Source organism: Scardinius erythrophthalmus (genome assembly GCF_964197995.2).
Source record: "Scardinius erythrophthalmus genome assembly, chromosome: 24".
In the NCBI taxonomy this organism is placed as follows: Eukaryota; Metazoa; Chordata; class Actinopteri; order Cypriniformes; family Leuciscidae; genus Scardinius; species Scardinius erythrophthalmus.
In genome coordinates this window covers 11325469-11347690 of record NC_138244.1, presented here as the reverse complement: position 1 = coordinate 11347690, position 22222 = coordinate 11325469, and the positions used below count along the sequence as shown (strand labels likewise).

General features: G+C 36.9%; 1 protein-coding gene across 1 annotated transcript; it reads left to right on the top strand.

Annotated features, from left to right (window-relative positions):
- Positions 1-2112: 2112 nt before the first annotated feature.
- LOC308684429 (olfactomedin-4-like) lies at positions 2113-4996 on the top strand. The gene is made up of 5 exons (XM_081355640.1): positions 2113-2170; positions 2288-2446; positions 2574-2786; positions 2948-3080; positions 4136-4996. The coding sequence occupies exons 1-5, from the start codon at positions 2138-2140 to the stop codon at positions 4945-4947; spliced, it is 1350 nt and encodes a 449-aa protein (XP_081211766.1). The 5' UTR covers positions 2113-2137; the 3' UTR covers positions 4948-4996.
- The last annotated feature ends 17226 nt before the right edge of the window (positions 4997-22222 follow it).

The following is a 22222-nucleotide window of genomic DNA, read 5'->3' as shown; positions in this document are numbered from 1 at the left end:
ATATATATATATATATATATATATATATATATATATATATATATATATTCAAAACTCAGTTTGAACATTATATATACTGCTAAGAACCTAGTTAATTTTAATAATATGTATATATTCAGTGGGGAGAACAAGTATTTGATACACTGCCGATTTTGCAGGTTTTCCTACTTACAAAGCATTTAGAAGTCTGTAATTTATTATCATAGGTACACTTCAACTTTGAGAGACGGAATCTAAAACAAAAATCCAGAAAATCACATTTTCTGTGTAAGGACATCAGGGATAAAATTATAGACCTGCACAAGGCTGGGATGGGCCACAGGGCAATAGGCAAGCAGCTTGGCGAGAAGGCAACTGTTGGCGCAATTATTAGAAAATGGAAGAAGTTCAAGATGACGGTCAATCTCCCTCGGTCTAGGGCACCATGCAAGATCTCACCTCGTGGGGCATCAGTGATCATGAGGAAGATGAGGGATCAGCCCAGAACTACACGGCAGGACCTGGTCAATGACCTGAAGAGAGCTGGGACCACAGTCTCAAATAAAACCATTAGTAAAACACTACGCCATCATGGATTAAAATCCTGCAGAGCATGCAAGGTCTCCCTGCTTAAGCCAGCGCATGTCCAGGCCCGTCTGAAGTTTGCCAATTGGATGATCCAGAGGAGGAATGGGAGAAGGTCATGTGGTCTGATGAGACAAAAATAGAGCTTTTTGGTCTAAACTCCACTCGCCGTGTTTGGAGGAAGAAGAAGGATGAGTACAACCCCAAGAACACCATCCCAATCGTGAAGCATGGAGGTGGAAACTTCATTCTTTAGGGATGCTTTTCTGCAAAGGGGACAGGACGACTGCACCGCATTGAGGGGAGGATGGATGGGGCCATGTATCGCGAGATCTTGGCCAACAACCTCCTTCTCTCTGTAAGAGCATTGAAGATGGGTCATGGCTGGGTTTTCCAGCATGACAACGACCCTAAACACACAGCCAGGGCAACTAAGGAGTGGCTCCGTAAGAAGCATCTCAAGGTCCTGTAGTGGCCTAGCCAGTCTCCAGACCTGAACCCAATAGAAAATCTTTAGAGGGAGCTGAAAGTCCGTATTGCCCAGCGAGGAGTAGGCCAAAATCCCTGCTGCAGTGTGTGCAAACCTGGACAAGAACTACAGGAAACGTATGATCTCTGTAATTGCAAACAAAGGTTTCTGCACCAAATATTAAGTTCTGCTTTTCTGATGTATCAAATACTTATGTCATGCAATAAAATGCAAATTACTTAAAAATCATACAATGTGATTTTCTGGATTTTTGTTTTAGATTCCGTCTCTCACAGTTGAAATGTACCTATGATAAAAAATTACAGACTTCTACATGCTTTGTAAGTGGGAAAAACTGCAAAATCGGCAGTGTATCAAATACTTGTTCTCCCCACTGTATACAATATATACATATTATTATTAGCAGTATATATAATGTTCAAACTGAGCTTTGAAATAGCTTTTTCATGTTAAATTGCTTGATTTAGAAATGTAAGATTTAAGTATATACACAAAATTAATCATAATATCAACAATACTGACAGTAAGCAGAATACCAGATTTTGCTGGCATGAGAATAAAAAGTTTTTCTTGAAATCCTCATAATTTAAAATACATGTATTTACAGTTTTTGTAATATTGTACTGACATAAGAAAAAAGTTTATAATAAAAGTAATTTTTGTCATTTGAATTTCATGCAGTACTGAACCCAGTTTTCAGCCTATCATATAATAAAACTTCAGAGCTTTGCATAAAATATTTTGGGAGGAACTTGTGGTAGAATTTCCCCACATTTCTCTGCTAATTTTAAATTTCTTCCTGAATTTATTAAATTAGCCATATGTGCAATTTTCACATCCCCTTCAACAGACCACCAAAACTGCAAATTGGCATAACTAAAATTGAACTTGTGGTAGAACTTCCCCACATTTCTCAGCTAATTTTAAATTTCTTCCTGAATTTATTAAATTAGCCATATGTGCAATTTTCACATCCCCTTCAACGGACCACCAAAACTGCAAATTGGCATAACTAAAATTGCGTCATAGTGTTTTAGTGGTGGTTTAAAGCAGATCTTTAGTCTTTCAGCCCATTCAGTCGACATGTTCATCTACCTGCTGCTCCTCACAGTCATCGTAAGTTTTCTCTTTGTCTTGAATTAGCTCACAGATTTCTACAATTCTTACATCTCTGAAAATAAGAAAATATTAGAGAATGTGTATGTATGACATCTGATTGTATTTGTACATAAGGCGACTGTCGAGGCTCAGAGAGTTCCAGGTCAACAGAAGACCGATTCATGTTTGTGCAAAATAAACAGCTCTATCTGGACTTTTCCTGCTGTACGCTTTGTGGAAGTCACAAAACAGGTCCAGAACTGTGAGGAGAACCTGAATGAATTTGAGGAAAAGGTAAGGTATCAGTTAAGCTTCTTTATAACTAAATGGACACTGCAATGAAATTTAGACGTTTTTCATTACAATTGAAAAGAATCTTGAACTTAGGCAATATCAATTAACTATCTGAGGTGACTTCCAGTTGAGTAACATAGATGCAGAACTGCCGTTAATGAGAGCCACTCTTCAGAACATCACAGCCCGTCTGAAAGCATTTAATTACCTTCACACAAGCGGACTGTACAACGCTCTTCCCCTGCAACAGCTAATCCAAGAACTCGAGGAAATCCATCGATCTGTTAATGAATCACACTTGCAGAACCCCAACAAGGAGACACATAACTTGTTAAATGAGGTAGACATTGCAACACATGAACATACATATTTCTAAACTCTTTTCTCTTGTGATCAGTGTTTCAAATCAATCTCAAGTTAAAGGTAATGACAGAACTATTTAAACAATACATAATAGTATATGAGACAACAGTTTAATGATACCATCTGTGTTGTTCTCAGTTAAATAAGGCAAAAAATGATATCCGGAGGATGTACAAAGATGATTTCTTCAACCTGGAGACCATGAAGAAGAGGTTACGTGTCCTCAACAACCGAGCACAGACTTGCAAGACCATACCCAACAATTTCAGAAGTAAGTACATTGCTATTTGTGAGTTTTTTTTTCTGAAGGAATAGGATACAGAAGCATAATTTCTTTTTAAAGGGATAGTTCACTTTGAAATAAATTTTTGATATGTTTTAGCTTACCTCAAGGGCATCCAAGATGTAGGTGTCTTTGTTTCCGCAGTAGTTTCAATTTGGATATTTTTAGGTCAAACCGTTCTTGTCTGTCAGTCATATAATGCAGGTCTATGGTCACGGTCTCAAAGAGCATGCACAGAGTCCAAATTAAAACAATTCCCCATCGTCCAAATTAAACAATTCCCCATCGTAAGTACACATTGATGGCCTAAGACACGAAACGAGCGGTTTGTGTGAGAAAACGAACAGTATTTATATCGTTGTTATCTCTTGAAAACAGCACACGTCTAAATGATTTGACGGCGCGGGCGGGTATAGATATATACATAGATGTCACCTTGGCTACTGCAGTTCATTGGAACGAAACCGTAGCCAAGCGACATCTAGTGTATATATCTATACCCCCCCGCAAGCGGGTATAGATGTATACACTAGAAGATTTCGCCTTTGCTACTGCAGTTCATTGGAACGAAACCGTAGCCAAGGCGACATCTATGTATATATCTATACCCGCCCACGCCGTCAGATCATTTGGACGTGTGCTGTGTTACAAGAGGTAAAAACGATATAAATACTGCTCATTTTCTCACACAAACCTCTCGTTTCGTGTCTTTGGCCATCAATGTGTACTTACGATGGGGAATTGTTTAATTTGGACGATGGGGAATTGTTTTAATTTGTGCTTGTGTTTTGATACAGTGACCATCGACCTGCATTATATGACTGACAGACAAGAACGGTTTGACCTAAAAATATCCAAATTGAAACTACTGCGGAAAAAAAGACACCTACATCTTGGATGCCCTTGAGGTAAGCTAAAACATACCAAAATTTATTTTCAAAGTGAACTATCCCTTTAAATGGCATTTTCTGAATTACTAAGGTCCAAAAAGGTTCTAACAAATTAAGAAAAAGCTTGAACTGTGTTACTACAATTACTTCCAGGCACTTGTCATCAGCGCATCATGACCAGAATAAGTTCTCCAAGTGTCACCAAGCTCAACTCCATCAGCAAATCTTATGTTTCTGGTGCTTGGGGCCGTGATGCCTTACTAACCAATCAGGAACGTTATTGGGAACACTGTCTGGTGAGTGGACACAAGCATGGGCATACAATCAGGATGTACAACTCGCATGAAGACTTCATGGCCAATAGGAACTACAAAGATGAACAGATAGCATCATCCTATAGTGACAAAAATGCTGTTCAGGGTTCTGGCACTATACTGTACGACAATACTGTATATTACCAATGCTATGGCACCGCTGAAATCTGCAGCTTCAACATTACATCACAAGCAACTAACCGTGTAAAACTGGATGGTGCCGGAATCGACAACAAGTTCCCTTTCTGCTACTACAGCTGCCGTGACTGGACAGACATCGACCTGGAGGCTGACCAAGACGCCGTGTGGGTGATATACGCCACCGAGGAGAACCACGGCAACATTGTTGTGAGTCGCTTAGACCCGCTGGAGCTCAATATCACCCACACCTGGAAGACACATCTCTTTAAGAGGTCCGTCACCAGCACGTTTATGGTGTGCGGGGTCCTGTACGCTACACGCTATGTTAGTACTTACCAAGAAGAGGTGTTTTATGCCTTTGATACAACCACTGGCAAAGAGATAAACACTCTTTCTTTGGCTTTTGAGAAGGTTTCTGCTGGAATAGCCAATCTGAACTACAATCCTGTTGATGAGAAACTCTACTTGTACAATGATGCCTATCTTTTAGCATATGATACCTTCTTCTGAAGGCATTTCAAAGGCAATTACCCAATAAAAAGTGTGTTGTGTTTTAAATTCAAAACTGGTCTTTTTGTTTGTTTTTTTCCCCCAAAGACTGGCAACCAAGAGAGCAACTCTTAAAACATGACATTCAAAAACGATAGTTACAATGAGGTACTAAACTTAAAAGGAATACAATGCAACTTATATCACCGTCAGACATGCCTAAAAATCTGATTAAATCAATGCATAATGAATAAACATGAACATATTTTAAGTTTATAATAATATTAGGCTATACATTTTCCTTCATATATTTTTAATGTAGAAAGTAGCAGTTTCATTGAAAGCCTCCAGCTCCCTCTGGTGTTTGTATGAAAGGTTCTTCGGACTGTGCTCTTTCTTGCTCTTGTGTTCCTGGGTTTGAATCCTCCTGTTCAGTCTGTTTATGACCATCTGGAAATTACACAATCCAGTATGTCATTCCTTACAACTAAACTTTAACTAAGAGACGAAAAGCATTTACAAAGTATTTTATTGGATGAGCCAAGTTTGAATCTTTTGTAAAATAGCTAATGGCTGACACTTGTCATATACTCCACTTCATGTCATGCTTAAAATGTCTTATTTCTTCACTAAATTACTACTTGGTTTGACTGAAGCGAATTCACACTCGTTGAGGACTCATTATCATGCCTCTCTTTGCTTCCTTTTTAGACACCATTGATTTTATGGGGTTTTCTTCACCCCTCACTGTTGAAGAGCTTTATGACTCATTATAACTCAGCATACTCTTCTATGAGTCACAGACTAAAAGACAAATGGCTCTTATAATTGGATGTGCGAGCAAATGTCAGTCTGAAGTTGTTATTGGTCAGGTGCTTCAAAAGGATATCATGGTTGCTTAGTCAATATGACAGGCAGGGATCTTGTGGCTAACCATCATATCAGCACATGAGCATTTTAGAGCAACTGTTCAAATCGGCTGAAATTTGAGGGTATCATAGTTCATATGTGTTGTTTGCAGCTAGGTAACTGTGAATGACCACTGCTAGATAAAAAAAAACAAAAAAAACACACACCTGTGTCATTGCTGTCCAACAGTTTTTGTGCACTCTTCAGTCCGTACATCAAGAACCTGTTTTCTATAGAAAATGTACACAAGAAAAAAAAAATTATTAATTCATTATTTTGAACCATGTATCTTAGACGATAAAGACATGGCAGGTGAATGAAGCAATAAATGGGTAGGCCTAGTATCTAAGAAAAATATTTTTCCGGAAATACCTGAGAAGTTACTTTTTTATCTTGATAATGTTTTCTTCTTCTTCTTTATATCAGTTTAATCTTTTAATTTTTATCATCCAATATTTTGTAATTTATCAGTATTGGCTGATACTGGATTTTCAATTGTGCATCCTCTTTTTCAAATTCAGATTACATTTGCACTCATCTAACACTCAAAATTAATTTAGAATATAAATGTCCCTACACTGTAAAAAGCTATATGATCAATAAATCATGATAACTTATGTTTTTACATTACCTTATCAAAATAAGCCGTTTTTCAAGTTATATACAACATTCAACTAATCTTTTTTTAAGTCAGTTTAATGTATTAAGTTTAAATGACTTGTAGAGCTAAGTTGTTTGTACTTAAATTTAAGCCAGCAACTTGTTTTTACAGTCTAAAATATTATTAACACCCTCATATTAAATTGGGAGATAATAATACAAAAACAATAAAAACAAAATTATCAACAAGATATATTATTATACATCAATTATGTAAATAAATATAAGACCCAGTGCTAATTTATTAAAATCATCTCATCAATAGCTGAAAGAACATATATATAATAAATTAATAATAATTAATAATTAAACTGTAAATACAAATAAAATTTTGTACAAATAAAATAAAACAATAAAGGTAAGAGTAGAAAAGAGAAATAAAATAATAAGAGAATAAAGAGATAAAAAGAATACTATAAAAGAAACTAAATAAGCATTAAGATTAGAAAAAGGAATAGAAAAATCTATAGAAGATATATGAAAAGAAAAAAAATGTAATACAATAAGGGTGAAAAACTGATTAATATTAGAAAAACGTAATAGGGAAATGGAATGGATAATGTTAGAGAAATAGATGAAAAATAGGGTTTAAAAAATAAGGGTTAAGAAAGAGTTAAGAGTATTTCCTGCCCAATTTTTAATAATATTAAATTACCAAAATGCTCTTGAGACTTGACTTGTGTCCTAATATATAATAAAAACAATATGTTACAGACAAAATATGAGAGACAACACTTTGTTGACTAGTTTTGGATAGATTATAGTTTTTACTGTAAAATAGACAACTGCCACATACTGTCCTATCATAATAAAAGGCAAAAAAATATATTCTTTAAACTGATGCAAGTTAAGCTCCATCCACACACAAAATAAAATCAGCATTTTTTAAGCCATTACATCAACACCTCTCATCATCGGAGTGGGGGAACGGATTCCGACAGCTGTTTTTTTTGCCGTCGGATTCTGTTCCCCCCATATTTCTGACACACTGAGGTTCTAGGCTAATATTTATCAAATTGATGCTGTTTAAGCTCCATCTACACACAGAATAGAATAAGCATATTTTAACCTTCATCATTTTGCTTAGTGTAAAGGGAAGGCAAATACTGGGGTAAAATGAATTTGCAACTGTACTACAAACATACCTAAATCATGCCTCTTTCGTTTTTCGTGCTCTAGCTTGCAGTTGAGACGTTCCACTTCCGCACATTGTAGACCTAGCTGAAAAACCACTCAACATGGAAGTGTACGTACACACACACACACACACACACACACACACACACACACACACACACACACACACACACACACACACACACACACACACACACACAAGATACATGAGAAACTTGACATAGAAACACAGAGTCTATCTGTGATTATAATGAACTGACATATGTCAGTAAGTAAGAGGACCACCAAATATCTTATGAAATGTAATATCACCTGTTCGCGTAAGGTCTTGACCTCTTTGAGTAGCCTGGTGACACACACCATCTGTTGCTGATATGCACTGAGAGCCTGTGACCTTCTAAGAAACAGAGACAACACTAATCTTGCAATCAGATGGTTGCAATCAGATCAAATTTTAGGTTATTATTAGTGGTGCTTGCTAAGATTATTGCTCATATTTAGGGTTAGAACAAACCTAGCAAGCACATAGCAACCACTCAGAACAGAAGTTAGTGAAGATTTACTCACGCCACATTCATGTCCATCTCCAAATCTTGTAAACTCAGGGAGAAAACAGGATTTCTCATCTCTAGGTCTAAAGAGAAATGTGTTGAATGAAAACATGAAGTTATAAGTGTGTGTTTATGTGTGCACCTCACCTGTAGTAAAGGGTGGCAGGTAGCTCATAAGAATACTGTTGGTCCAGTCACCATTCAGCTCTCTGTGTAGTATACCAAAACAAAACTTTCAGAAGTTTTATGTGATTGCTTAATAAACACAGCTGAATTATGTTTGATTGTAGTATCAGTGTTATTTCAGTATTGTTTACATACTATTATGGTATTTATTGAGACTTTATTTTTTATATTTTCAGGAATCGTTTTAATTTTTGTTTTAGGAATTTTGTTATGTGCTTATATAATTTTTTATTAGTTTATCTCTCTCTCTCTCTCTCTCTCTCTCTCTCTCTCTCTATATATATATATATATATATATATATATAGCTTTAATTTATTTTGATTGAACATTTTGTAATTTTAATATTTAAACTTAGAAAAAAACGTTAGAAAAGAATTGTTGTTTAAAAATAATTGATTCTTGCAACTTAATAAGTTAATGTTGTATAATGCATGATTAAATGTTTTTAAATACCTAATAAATATTTTGAATACCTAATTGTTTTTTATAAAAAGGAACTAAATGCATTAATTACAGAAATATTTTGAGATTTATTGCAATTAAATATTTTACTAGATTGACAGCCCTAATTATTAATAAAAATTAATTAATTAATTTATACATTTATAAGTCATACACCACCTGGCGTAAGATGGCACTGTTTGTTTAAACAATAATAAAATAATCAACAACTTCTGCCTCATATCCGCTGTCAATAGAGACATATTGCCCAGTTTTCAGCTTATTCTGGCCAAGAACGACCCACTTAGATGGACCACCTGTTCAACATCTTCAACTGGCTTTTTTTTGATATGGCATTTAGAGCTTGTAAATATGATTGCCATTTTGAGAAAGTCATGTGTGTGTGCAAAATGAATTAGAAGGGTGGTCTGTGAGGGTGCTGTCTGGGGTAATATGATTTTTGTACCTAGACATTTATTGTGTTTTTGAATTTAGATTTAAATTCCAGAATCTGTGTGATAGCACAACATGCAGTGTGGGATGGCATTATCATTACTTGAATTTGTCATTAAGGAGGAGGTCGTCTGTGAGCTCATGACGTTTGAAGAAACCAATTGCACCCATGTCAACGTGAGCAACAAGTGCATCATATTGTCCTACTATAGACTGAGTCTTCAGAAGCTGAAACAAAGTCCATAAAACAGACAAAATAATTATAACGTCAAATTGAAGTTTAGAGAGAGCAAGTCATTACAAAAAAACTAAATAGCAGTACTACATGCAAACAGCAGAGGGCAGTGTCTAAGCAAATTACAAACTTCTAGCGTTTATTAACTTGCACCCATAGTAATTTAAGACACAGCAGCACTGATATACAGTGTTATTCACAACTATCAAAGCAGAACATGTACAAGAGGTTTGACAAGGTCCAAACAGAAGCAATTTGTGCATGTGTTTACCTCTAAGATGTAGCTGCCAATCCCAAGGTGCCGGTAGCGTTTGCTAACAGCCAAAAGAGAAAGCTGAAGCACAGTGTCTCCTGTAGATCTACAATTTCACAGACAGAAACAGAAGACTCCAAATCAATATTCATTAGATTAGCATATTGCTTGATTTTCTGAGAAACATCCATTTTAACTGTCACAATGTGCCTCAACATTCTAGTTAGGGTGTGTGTATCGCAGACACTTGAGGTTAAACTAAACCACGGGCCATGTGGAAGCCATTGGCACAAATACAGAGTGCAGAAGAGGGAAAGGAGCGAGAGAGGAAGCCATAGTCTCTCATTGACTGGTAATAACACCCCACAGTCAGCAAGGCAGGGCAGGTTTCTCCACTCTTCAGCCCCTCTGGACTGGAAATAGACTCAGGGTGGAGCCACACCATTCAGTGGGATCTCATAATGACAAGGCTTCATTTTCAGTTTTTGATGATATAAATAAAGTCTTTTTTTTTTTTTTTTTTTAGAAATCCTGGATGGTATCCACTCATAAAGAGCTGAAATGCTGACTGAGGCTATACGGAAGGACAGTCAGGAGCTTGTTCTTGCAGCTGAACAGTGTTTGATTTAGACTAGTGGATTGTAGGTGGAAGAGGATTTTGCACAGAAGGTGTTTTATTACCTTTTAATGCAGACAAAATAGAAAGTTTTGTAAATCAATCAGCTGTAATAAAAAGTATGTGAATGGGAGTAGGGTTTAAGGGGTTGTCATAAATTTTAAACATGTAGAATTATGCATGTCGCCAAACCTGAGAGTTAAATTGGCAACATATATCTATATTCCATTATGAAACAAATTTTTCGCATCCCTAGTTTGCATGTGTATAAGGTTTAGTGTGAACATCCCTTGTAGAATGCTAGAAATAAGAGTTTTAGCTGAACTTTGATTTACATTTTGTGTAATATCCATATTTCGTCTGCGAAACTTCCTCTTTATTGCAAAAAATGACTATAAAATGCAATTGACAAAGCTTTACTGCATTGCCAGATGATGTTATAAGATAATAACAGAAGAAAAGTATCTTGCTTTAAACCATTAGTGTTTTATTTCACAAAATAGTATTATATGCTCTTTCACTGATGTTTGATTGAATTAGGAACTGTGGTTGTACTTTGCTTACAGTAGCTTGATTTCATAGCAAGCAGCAGCCACGATCAGAGATTCAACTCCTACGGCGGATGGTGGGATCTTTCCGTCTTTTCCTTGCACTGCTCTTCTTTCTTTCCTTTCCCTCGCTCCGTCCACAAACTCCTGTAGGCCTTCACAGAATCGCTCCCAAGACCATCTACAGGGAAACAGAGAACAGGCTCATACAGTACAAACTAAAAATGTTCTGGATTTTTTTAACACAACAGTAGCTAGAAGACTTGAAACTATGAGAAGAGACTGATGAAATTTTGTACAAAACCAACTTTTCTTCACCATCAACCATATTCTGTCAAACTGACATTGTCCCAGTAAGAGACCATAATAGGACACAATTGTCATTGAAACTGTATAACACAGTTGCGTTGGCATAGAAACTAACCGGCATACATGCATGGTGGCATTTGTCATTGTTATTGACCATAATAATGTCATGATGTTAAATGTAGAGAAATGTCATAAATAAATAACATTCACTCCAGTTCACTCCTTTCCAAATCTACACCTGTAAGAGGGATAGAGCTGATAAGGAACACTTGGCAAACTGTTTGCCAGAGAGGATCTGGGGAAAAGCCGTTGTAATTCCATTATCTTTAACAGAATCAACAAACGATTTGTACCGAATCATGTCATGTTCTCTCTCATTAAATTCTCAGTCAGAATGATTGATTAATTTTTAGTCTGTTTTTCACACCACACTATAATATGGCTTCAGAAGACTTGGAACTTTTGTGGTGTTTTTTAGTCTGTTTTGGAGTTTGACAGCACAAATCACCATCAACTTTTGTTGTACACTCATTATTGGCATTTGTGGTTCCATGAAGAAACTTGGAAACAGCCATGGAACATTTTCTTTCATTTTCACAAAATTAGATTATTAAAATGTTCTTCACACTAAGAAAATAATAGTTACTTTAAAGGGGTCATCGAATGCCCATTTTTTACCCAAAATGCCCAAACACCCTTTTTACCTCAGCTCTGTTCACAGCGACCCGTTTCGGTGCATGTCTCTTTAAATGATAATGAGCAACTGCTCACCCCACCCCTCTCTTTCGTGGGGCGAGTCGACAGAAGACACGTAAAGTGCTGCCTTGGCTGACAGTATACAAATGGCTGAGGGCGGAAATATGTTAATACGGGACAGTCCGTCAGTGGTCGTGGGCGGAGCATGAGCAAAGGTTAAAATTAAAAAAGAGTTAAAAAAAAGAGGAGTGAATGGATTTTTTTCATTGTATGGTGGTTGTGTCCACACACTGCAAAGACACATTTATATGCAAACACCACATAAAAGTGAATTTTGCATCCGATGATCCCTTTAACAACTGCTTACTGAAAGGTTATTTGGTCTTCAATGGCTCTACTGCTAAAACCTCTTTTTGGAGCCTTTATTTTTAAGAACTTATGTAAAAGATCAGCTCGAACATTGTGTGTTTCACAGAATAAAGAAAGGGGTTTGAAGCAATATGAGGGTGAGTAAATGCTGACAGTTTTCATTTTTGAAAACGAATTCAAAATTCACAAAATGTGCAGGCCAAAAAAGGTCAATCGTCCATTGTCAATAGTGACCGCACCTTTAGCATAAATTTTTAGGAAAGTTCAACCTGTCACATGTCTTCACTTCTAACGTCTCCTCTGAGGTGTCCTCTGAACTCTCTTCAGAGTCGCTGTATAGCTCAGCGAGCAGCTTGTGTTTGGATTCAGCTCTGTCTGTTGTTTTACAGGGTACTGGGCTCAAATGTGTCCCCTTGTTTCTGGAAGCCCTGCCCCTATAGTCCTCTAAAACATCTGCAAAGAGAAATCAGCATAAATTAGCCTAAGGCCAACACTCATTCTATACAGAATTATACTCACTAACATAATTTACGCTCTATTGCCCAACCAAGGTGAATTACATACCAACATGGTCCCGTGATAAAATAATAGTACGTATCCCTGGGTAGTACACTGTTTCGTGGACGTCTTTGGGGCCGACATCAGGCAAGGATGTGTCGAACAGAGCCACCACAGCCCGAAGAACATCCTCGTTCCTTATCTGCAACATCAAGAGAGTCTCTGAGAATATGTATGTATGTATATGTATATGTCAACACAGCACAAAAAAAAATCTAAACATTTGCCTTAGGTTATGTTAAAAAGAGCAGTGGACTCAAGATGTCTTGCGGCCAGCAATTGAGTGCAAAAGAACGACTGCAGCATGACGCCCACCCCCCACACCAGTGTTTGCAAAGCTCTAGCTGTGCAGCAATGGGGAAAAATACATTCAATTAAGACTGGGAGTTCCTGGACAACACGATGGGAGGCTGAAACGTGACCTATATTCCTGATCACGCTGGCTCTATAATTTCATATTTTGTGGAGTAAGAGCTATAAAAGCCCAGATAATATTTCAAAAACAAGGAGGGAGTTAATACGTGAAAGGAAGTGGAATACAGCACTCAATAATCAATAAACATCAATAAAGGGAAAGCAAGCAAGATCATAAAAGAGGCTAAGTGGGATTGAAATGAATTAGTGTGTGGGTGGGTGTAAGTGTATGGGTGTGTATGAGGCAATTTTTCATATTTATGTTGTACCAAATCCAAGTGAGCTGCCTACATAGGAAACATTTTAAGGCACTCTTGACGCAAAGACTCTTCCAAAAAAATTATAATAATATATATATATATATATATATATATATATATATATATACTGTATGTTACCGGCAAAGTGTGTAATCCGGCATTCTATAGAATGCCAAGGTAATGTATAGAATTAGGTAATGTATTTTTGCCAAAAACCATCAGGCATTCTATACATTGCCTAGGCATTCTATACAATACCGGGATTTCACACTTTGCCGGTAACATATATTTATATATATATATTATGCAACTTAATTATGTTGCCTACTAAGATGCCTTATTTTGGCCAAATTCTATTTTACATATCCTTTGTGGAGAAGGCAGTTCCAGAGAGTATTGCAACAATTGACAAAATTTAAAAAAGTTTGAACAAAATTTAAGCAAGTAAAAGTAAGTAATGTTTTTTATTTTATTTCAGGACAGTCCCTTAGAAAGCAGCAGCCTATCTAGGCAGTACGCAGCAAGGCAGGTTTTAGAAAAAAGCTTTAGGATACACAACGTTTACACGACAACAAAGTAAAAAAAAAACGTTGTGCGCGTTTAGGCCATTCATTTTTATGACACAACCGTTTTGGGGCCTGAAAATGCAAACTTTTGAAAAACGGAATTCAAAGTGCAAGTTTTTTGAAAACTATACTGTTATCGTCACTGTGTAAACTACATGCGTATTATGTATTCAGTCTTTAGGCGTGAATTGTTTATTTACAAAATTACATCACAAACTACTGGCCTGGCATTTATAATACATCGTTTTTTTTTCATCATTCAGATCCGTGTGAGCAGCAATCATTTTGACAACACTCGTCTGTACGCGAAAAACGCAAAGAAAGTTGTCAGTTTTTAGTTGAAAATGGTGTTGTGTAAATGGCCCCTAAGTGTTCATAATAACTGTATTTTTTGTTATAACATGCTGGTGTAGTAAGCATTTTTGTGATCATACTGGACTCTTACTGGAATCTTTTAATGATTTTTAGAGATGAACCCAAGCACAGAGAAACCTTTCCAAATCCACAATATCACTCGAGACCCCACCAACAAAAAGATATGAGAGCAAGAGAAAACACTGCAAATGATGATATTTGCATTGTCTGGTGGGATGCTTGTAGCAATATTTCCCATCTCAGTCAACATTATGTTTATTGACTCATCTTTTACAGTTGGGTATTTAACTACCCATCCAGTAGTATCTATTTATAAATGACAACCTTTATGGGAAATACAATTTTGGACTTCTAGTGTGATACTGTATCTATCTAGTTCTTTAGTAAGAATGTTAATCTAAAATAAGAGAGAAGGGTATGCCAACCATAGGCAGAATTGCAGGAGCATCTCTGGTTTGGAAGAGTCGGCAGAAGTTGATTATGATGGGATGAGCACTTAAATCACCATCGAAACAAACATTGTGGAGACGCACCACACATCCATCCATCGCTCACCGTTGACCAGCTAAAAAGAGAGAAGACAGCTTTATAAACATTCATGAAACTTTATAACACTTTGCTTTGCCCTGCTATAAGGGAGACTGGGGCTTGTTGTCACAGATTGAACAACATAATTTAATAAATGTCAATCTTCTGTACAGTAATTTTGTTACATACTTTTAGCCAAAACAATATTTTTTAAATATTAGGCCTACTATGTTACTACTTTTTACGTTTGTGTTTTTTTAGGAACAGTTCTTGTTTTGTTAATAATTTTGTTCATGGTTGCCTGTTTACTTAATTTAAAATAAACTATGAAACCTTTAAAAACAGATGTGTTGTGTTTTTTTTTAGACTATTTTATATTTTAAACAAATTAACTATAGGCCTACTTGTAGCCTACTTAAAATCTTCAGTAAACAGAAGGCTCCCATTTTTGTGACAACTTACCCCTATTGTGGCCAGATATTGAGGCATGTTGTCACAAAACGAAATGAATTTTTTACAGGCTAATAACGATAGAAATATTCGATAACGTTTTGTATTCAAGACGTCGAGTTAACTTAAGTAACTTAGCTGCTACAGACGTTGAAAACAAAACAATGAAAAACGTTAACTGGAGTGTGTAACAACTAACCCATAAACCCATTTGTTTATTCATGTTTAAACACAAATGGTCGTGTGTAACACCTATTTACATGTAAATCTGTAAATGTATTATCAAGCTAAATACCTCTAATGTCTGCTTCAGAAACGTTGATATTTTAGCCACCTTCCTTCGCAAACTTGGCTGCGTTGTGCTTGTGCCGTTAGAGCCTGGACAGCGAGTGTAACTATAGCAACGGTGGAGCTGGAAATCAATCGCAGTGTCTCATGGGATTTGGAGTCCCCAATTACGAACACACGATGACCACGTATGACGGTTTCTTTCCCACTTGGTGGTTCTTAAATGGATAGTTCACACAAAATGAAAAATTTGGCATAATTTACACACCATCAAAGCCAGTATGACTTTCTTTATTATGTTGAACACAAAAGTGGTGTTGGGCATAATGACAGCCTTAAGACACCACTTACATTGTATTAAAAAACAAAAAGAAACAATGGTCACTTATTTTTGTGTGTTCCACCGAAGAAAGTAGAGGTGTTACATTTCGTTTGTTCTTAAAAAAACAAATATTTTAAGTGAACGAATCATATCAACCGACTCAGATCAGACTCTCCTTTTTGAAGTGCTTGACTGATTTCCTGCCTTCATATGGAGGGCTGAGTGGCTGTTTGAGTCTGAACCAAGGGGGTAATGTTTCAGAAAGAACTGAAGCTTCCCCGGGGGCCACCATTGATTAGCAGACCATCACCTGCTGTTAGCATTCCATTGACTCCCATTCATTTTGGCGTCACTTTTGACAGCAAATAACTTTACATCTGAGGCGTTTAAAGACTCCATTTGTCCATTATTTATTTCTAAAGAAACACGAAAATGTATTAAAGGCTCCATTACCTTGTATCTTACGTTATGGCCCCGTAGAAGCAGTTTTTGTAAAAATAGGCTAACGATTGTGTCATAACCACGCGACTCTCTGTCGCACAGTAGAGAGATTACCGTATGGACAGGAGGAGAAGCATGCGCGCAATCGGGGGGATGTGGAGGCAAAATGACAAAATAATTAATCAGAATACTTAGCAAAAGTTGCTCCTGCTCCTAGCTCATGGACACCTCCTACTCACACTCTCCGTCTCTGCAAGTTTCGGAAGGGAATGATTCAGATTTCTCTTGGCACAGCTAGAAGACGAACTGAGGAAACTCGGGATGCATCTGAAATCGCATACTTCCCTGCTATATAGGCTAGTAGGCAAAAAACAATTGGCTCTGTCACAAAAGAAAGTATATGACCTACTTCTTCCAGCAAGATTCAGAAGTGTGCATTATGCATTCGATGGACATTGAGGCCACTGGGGAGGATTTGTGAATTTAAAAAATAAATTTGTGAAGTAATTAATTATTCAAAATATTACTACCAACTCAAGAGAGTAGGCCAATGCGATTTCGGACGCAGCCTCGTTCTTGAACTAAATGAACAAACGCATCTTGTTCTTGAAAGAAATAAGCGAACTGTGATATAGCTAAGTTACGTCAAAGTAATGAACGAAATAAATGAGACAGTCGTCTTAAATTTTAATAACGAGTATTAATAGACTTTGGTCAACTCCGAGAACGGTCAATCCTAAACCCATTGGGTGGTTCAGGCCATATAGGTAAACTGGCCTTAGGCTACTTGCTACACCAAAATAGGCTACTGCATACTTTTGACATATTGATTTTCATTTTCAAATTGTTTTGTTTTTTTCTACTGGTAACAGCAATGCAAAGGTTATGGTCATTGTGGTTTTACTAGAAATTCCATTTTCAAAGCCCGTTCACATCAAGAACCGAAGAACTATAAAGATTAAGAATCAGGTGAATTACATCAGCAAATTTATTATGGAAGTTCAGGAGGCCTTCAATCTGCGCGTGGGTGAGCAATCATGAAACAAATGAAATACGGAGCATTCAAGCTTCCATCTTTTGCTGCCTGTCATCTTTATAGGCCTAGTTGTCATTCCTAGGTTCTTGATGTGAATGGGCTTTGAAAGTGGAATTTATAGTGAAAACACAATGACCATAACTTTTGCATTGCTGTTACCAGTAGTAAAAAAAAAAAAAAATTTGAAAATGAAAATCATTATGTCAAAAACATGTAGTAGCCCCTAATGCTATTCCAAATTCAGTCTCTAAACAAATCTTTTCAGTGAACTGATTCAAAAGATTCGAATCACGTGGATGAATCGGTTGGGTGGGGTCTCCGGCTCAGCGGATTGAAAGGCGTGGCGTCGGTTGGTTTCGCGGGGAGTGACGTCAGTGGAGCTGTTCAAAGCGCGCTGGTGCTGGAAAGAAACTCAGCGTCGTCGTCGTCAGCAGTTGCAACGCGGGGCGGAGAGGCGGAACACGGCGAGGGAAATCAGATATCTGGAAACTCGCAAGGAAATAGCGCAAAAGGAGGCACTCACCTGTTAGACTACTGAATTGTGAGTATTGAAAACATCCCATTCGACTGGTTTAAAAGGAAAACTTACGGAGAGAGCTGAAACGGGAAGAAGGGGTTGCCAGCGAGTGTATGTATCAGCATCACCTAACACGCTTCTTTGTGCGCCTGGAAGGGGGTTTGCTCTATTTAAATGTTAGACTGTTTATTGATTAATTGTTTAACAGAAATGCACTTCCTCTGGCTTTAAAGCTTTGATTTCGTAGCACTATTGGAGGCGAGAGATTTGAATAATATTTGCATGTGCACAAGGCTGTGTTAGACTTGTATGGCTGATCACTTATCCAGAGAGCTTCCTTCTGACAAATGCAGTTCCCAGCGTCAGCCATCAGTTTGAGGCAAGGCATGCATTTTGAGTCAGGTATGTCTTACAGCATCTATTTTGACAGAAATGTGTAGGAATATGTCAGTGTTTACTGTTTCTTAAGTAAAAATGAAAGGTGCATTTTCAGTTACAGCATTATGAAATTATTTTGCATCTTAAATCCATGTTTTCATATGCATACTTTCAGATTAGACTGCATAGAATTGAGAATTGTAGTGTGATGGAGTGATTTAGTGTGCAATTTAAACCACAGATCAAGGTGTGGCAACTGTAGCGTTTGTTTATTTAACCCTATTTGTCTAGTTCTCCATACAACTAGGTGAATGCTATACAGGCTAAACGGGTATATTATTATCTGTGACAAGGGACTGGTAGTTGTAGTATTAAACAACATAGGCTACTCTCTAAAAAAAAGTTGTTGTGGTCCTGTGAGCTTCTGACCGAGCTTCTACTTGCACACACCGTAATGACCAAAAATACATGATAATGTTACCAAAGTCAGTTTTTTTCCCATGCAAATGCAATAAAAATGTTACAAAAATCACCCAAAAGCATCATAAAAGTGGTCCATGTGACTTGGACTCTATATTGCAAGTCTTCTGAGTCATTTAGCTTTTTGTAGTCCAGGTTTGGAACTACATTTGAGTGAATAAATAAAATGTTCATTTTTGGGGCGAACTGTCCCTTTAAGCTGCGCATCTCACTAATAGACTGATTACTTCCCCACCTGCGTGATGTTAAGCATCATTATTGGAAGATAGCTTTGGCTTAGCCATAAAACCTCCCCTGTTACCAGATTTATAGGTCCATCTTTCCTCTGGTCTTTAGAGAGCCTCTCAAGACAGGCATTAGTCCAAGTCACGACAGTGGGCGAGGGAAATGTGGTCACTGTATTGAAGTAAGTGATGACGCAGTGCTAATCCGACACAGTGGGTCATTTGCTCACTGGATTTGCTGAAGTTTCTTCATTAAAGCACATTATTTGAATGTGAGACAAGCACAGGACATCAGACAACACCGGTTCATGTCAAATACTCGGGTCAGTGTGCCAAAACGGCCATCAGGAAGTGTTCACGTGGGGTTCTCGGGCAGATAGCCATACCTTCAGTAATTACGCCGAAACCATTAGAGGAACAGCTGAGAGCTTGTGTCATCCTAATATGTTTCTTAAGAGCTGAAAAGCATGATACAATGCCTGAGCAGGATGTGCTTCAGTGAAAGCCACACAATAAATAGATACTCTCAAAGACTGGCATAATGTAATTCTTGTAAGTTCAGTTCTCTTCTTGTTTGATTTTGTTTCAATGTCTCACAGGACAAATTATTTCAAACTCTCCTTTTTTCATTATTCTGTTAAACCAAATGTGGATGATTCTTCAGTTAGTGAGACTTCTGAATACTTAGTATAAAAGATACATTTATCAAATCCTGGTCAAGCTTCAAGTGTGATTTGTTGATTTGAATGGTAATAACTTTTTTTACGTTTTTGGAGCGAGTTGGATACATATAGTTGTAGATATGCCTTTAATTTGCTAATGCAGTCAGTTAACTTTGAACATTATCCTAAAAATGAAAAGAAATGGAATGGGTTTTAATTAAAATGTGTAAAAATTGGAATTGTTTTCCATTCTTGACGTGAACATTCTAATGACAGCAATATTGGGGCATAACAAAACCAAACAAATTTCGCACATAAGTGCAAAATTAATTGAAAAAATTAATTCTCAAAATTGATTTTAGCACATTTTAGACATTATAGAATCACAACATTACAACATTTTATTTGAAGTAAATGTATTTGAAAATCCGACAAAAAATAAAGGCACAACTTGACGGCTTTAATCGGGGAAAGAACTAAAAGCATTGCGAATGACATAATCGAATTAAACACGATGGAGGAATATAAATCTATTGATTTCAAGATATTGATAATATACATGTAGAAACAATATATTTAATGTGTATTGCCAAAAATGCATACATATTCAAATATTTGAGCTTGAGAGCATTCGGAGACTGCAGAATCATGGGTAATGTAGTTTTTTAGCTGGAATTATATGGTTCAATATGATAAAAATAAGTTGAAATAATGCAGGCTGACAGCTTCAACAAAAGCATTTCTGTCATGACAACTCTCAGAGAGTTTGGCATGGTAAAGGATATGACAATGTTCATATGTTTGGTCTTGGCGTAATAGATCTGCTACACTGCTGCTGCAGAGCAAATACAGGACTTAAATTCCTAAAATCATCTTAGGGAACAGAGAAGTTCCTCTATTTGAGTAATCCTCCATATATAGATGATCTCCATCTGTTTTTCTATTACTTTCTTATTTTATGTTTTATCTTGATCATGAATGTGAAGCGTGACTACTGTCGCTCTGGCATTTCTGGAGTCGTTTTGATTCAGCGATACAGGCTGGATTTGCTCAGATCTCGTGTCAGATGGCTTGTGTTCGAGAACAACTAGTCGCTGAATTTGCCAAAGTTTGCATGGATCATGCTGTATAATCTTTTAATTGCATTTAAGAGTTTAGTTTGAGACCATTTGTGCTACTTTGTATGAAGGAGAACCAGGTTTGTTACTGTTGTGGCATATAGTCAATTTTAGTTTTATTCTGAATATGAACACTTTAAAAAAAAGAATACTGTAATTGGCTTTTTTACATGTCAGTGCACATCCTATGCAATGTTTTGTTTAGTTTTTTGCAAACTGGGTTGTATTATTAATATAATACAGTGGGGTTTTAATAAAGCACATTTAATCGTGTTATTTTCCTCAGTCTCGGCTGTAAATTCCATGGTTTTGTGAAAACCTGTGTCAGTAAAGTATCTACATGCATCTTCATGTTTCTTAACCAAAAACTGATTTATTCGACATGGTAGGAAAATCATGTGCTTCCACACTGATCACATAGGAAGTTATGCCCCCTAATGGCTTAAATACTTCATCCTCCAAACATCCTCCTATTCTCTTAAAGAGACACCATGTTAAAAACCAAACACATTGTCCAGAAACATTTCACTGAAAACTAAAATAATAAAATTAACACAGAACAAATATACTATTATTAAACATAAAGCATGCTCAGATACGAATAGCATAATGCCCTATACTGTAAATGGGAATACGGAAAACATCAACAACAATCCCGTGTAGCAGCAGGGTGGATTGTGATAGTGATGTGGCAGTCTATTTTTAGGACAGTCTTTAGTTTTGCTACAGGTCAACAGACGTCACACTAGGGGAGTGCTGGGCCAGAAATAGGGCAGGTATAGCACAAGGGTGCATGTGTGTATGTGTGTGTGAATCTGTGAGTTTTGGGATTTGTTCAGCCTCATTCAAACACTCTGTGCTGAATTTCAAGGATGCTTTTGAGTGCTGAATGACACGGCAGGCACAGTGAATCCATTCTGTGTGAGGTTTGCTCGTGTTTTCTCATGCTGTGAGGGACTAAAGCAATGTTTGCACATGGAAATTTAGTAGCCAAATATCTAAAAAAAATACATGCTTAAACTCCTACATTGAGACACAAGATTTTAAAGGGATAGTTCATCCAGAAATTAAAATTGTTGTCATTTACTCAACCCTCATGTTGTTCTATTCTGTATGACTTTATTTCCCAGAAAAGAAGATATTTAGACTGTGCTGGTTTCTCTTTTACATGCCATTGTGGGTTTCAAACTTCACATAGGATGCAAACACATCATAAAAATACCATAAACGTAGTCTGTATGACTCTTGCTCGACTTTCCAAAACATTCTGAAGCCATGTGATAGCTCTGTGTGAGGAAAACAGACAAATTCAAGA

Coding starts and splice junctions, on each gene's coding strand:
- LOC308684429 (XM_081355640.1), top strand. CDS start 2,138: ATGTTCATCTACCTGCTGCTCCTCACAGTCATC. Junction 2,171..2,287: donor TGCTGCTCCTCACAGTCATC/GTAAGTTTTCTC, acceptor TTTGTACATAAG/GCGACTGTCGAGGCTCAGAG. Junction 2,787..2,947: donor CACATAACTTGTTAAATGAG/GTAGACATTGCA, acceptor TGTTGTTCTCAG/TTAAATAAGGCAAAAAATGA.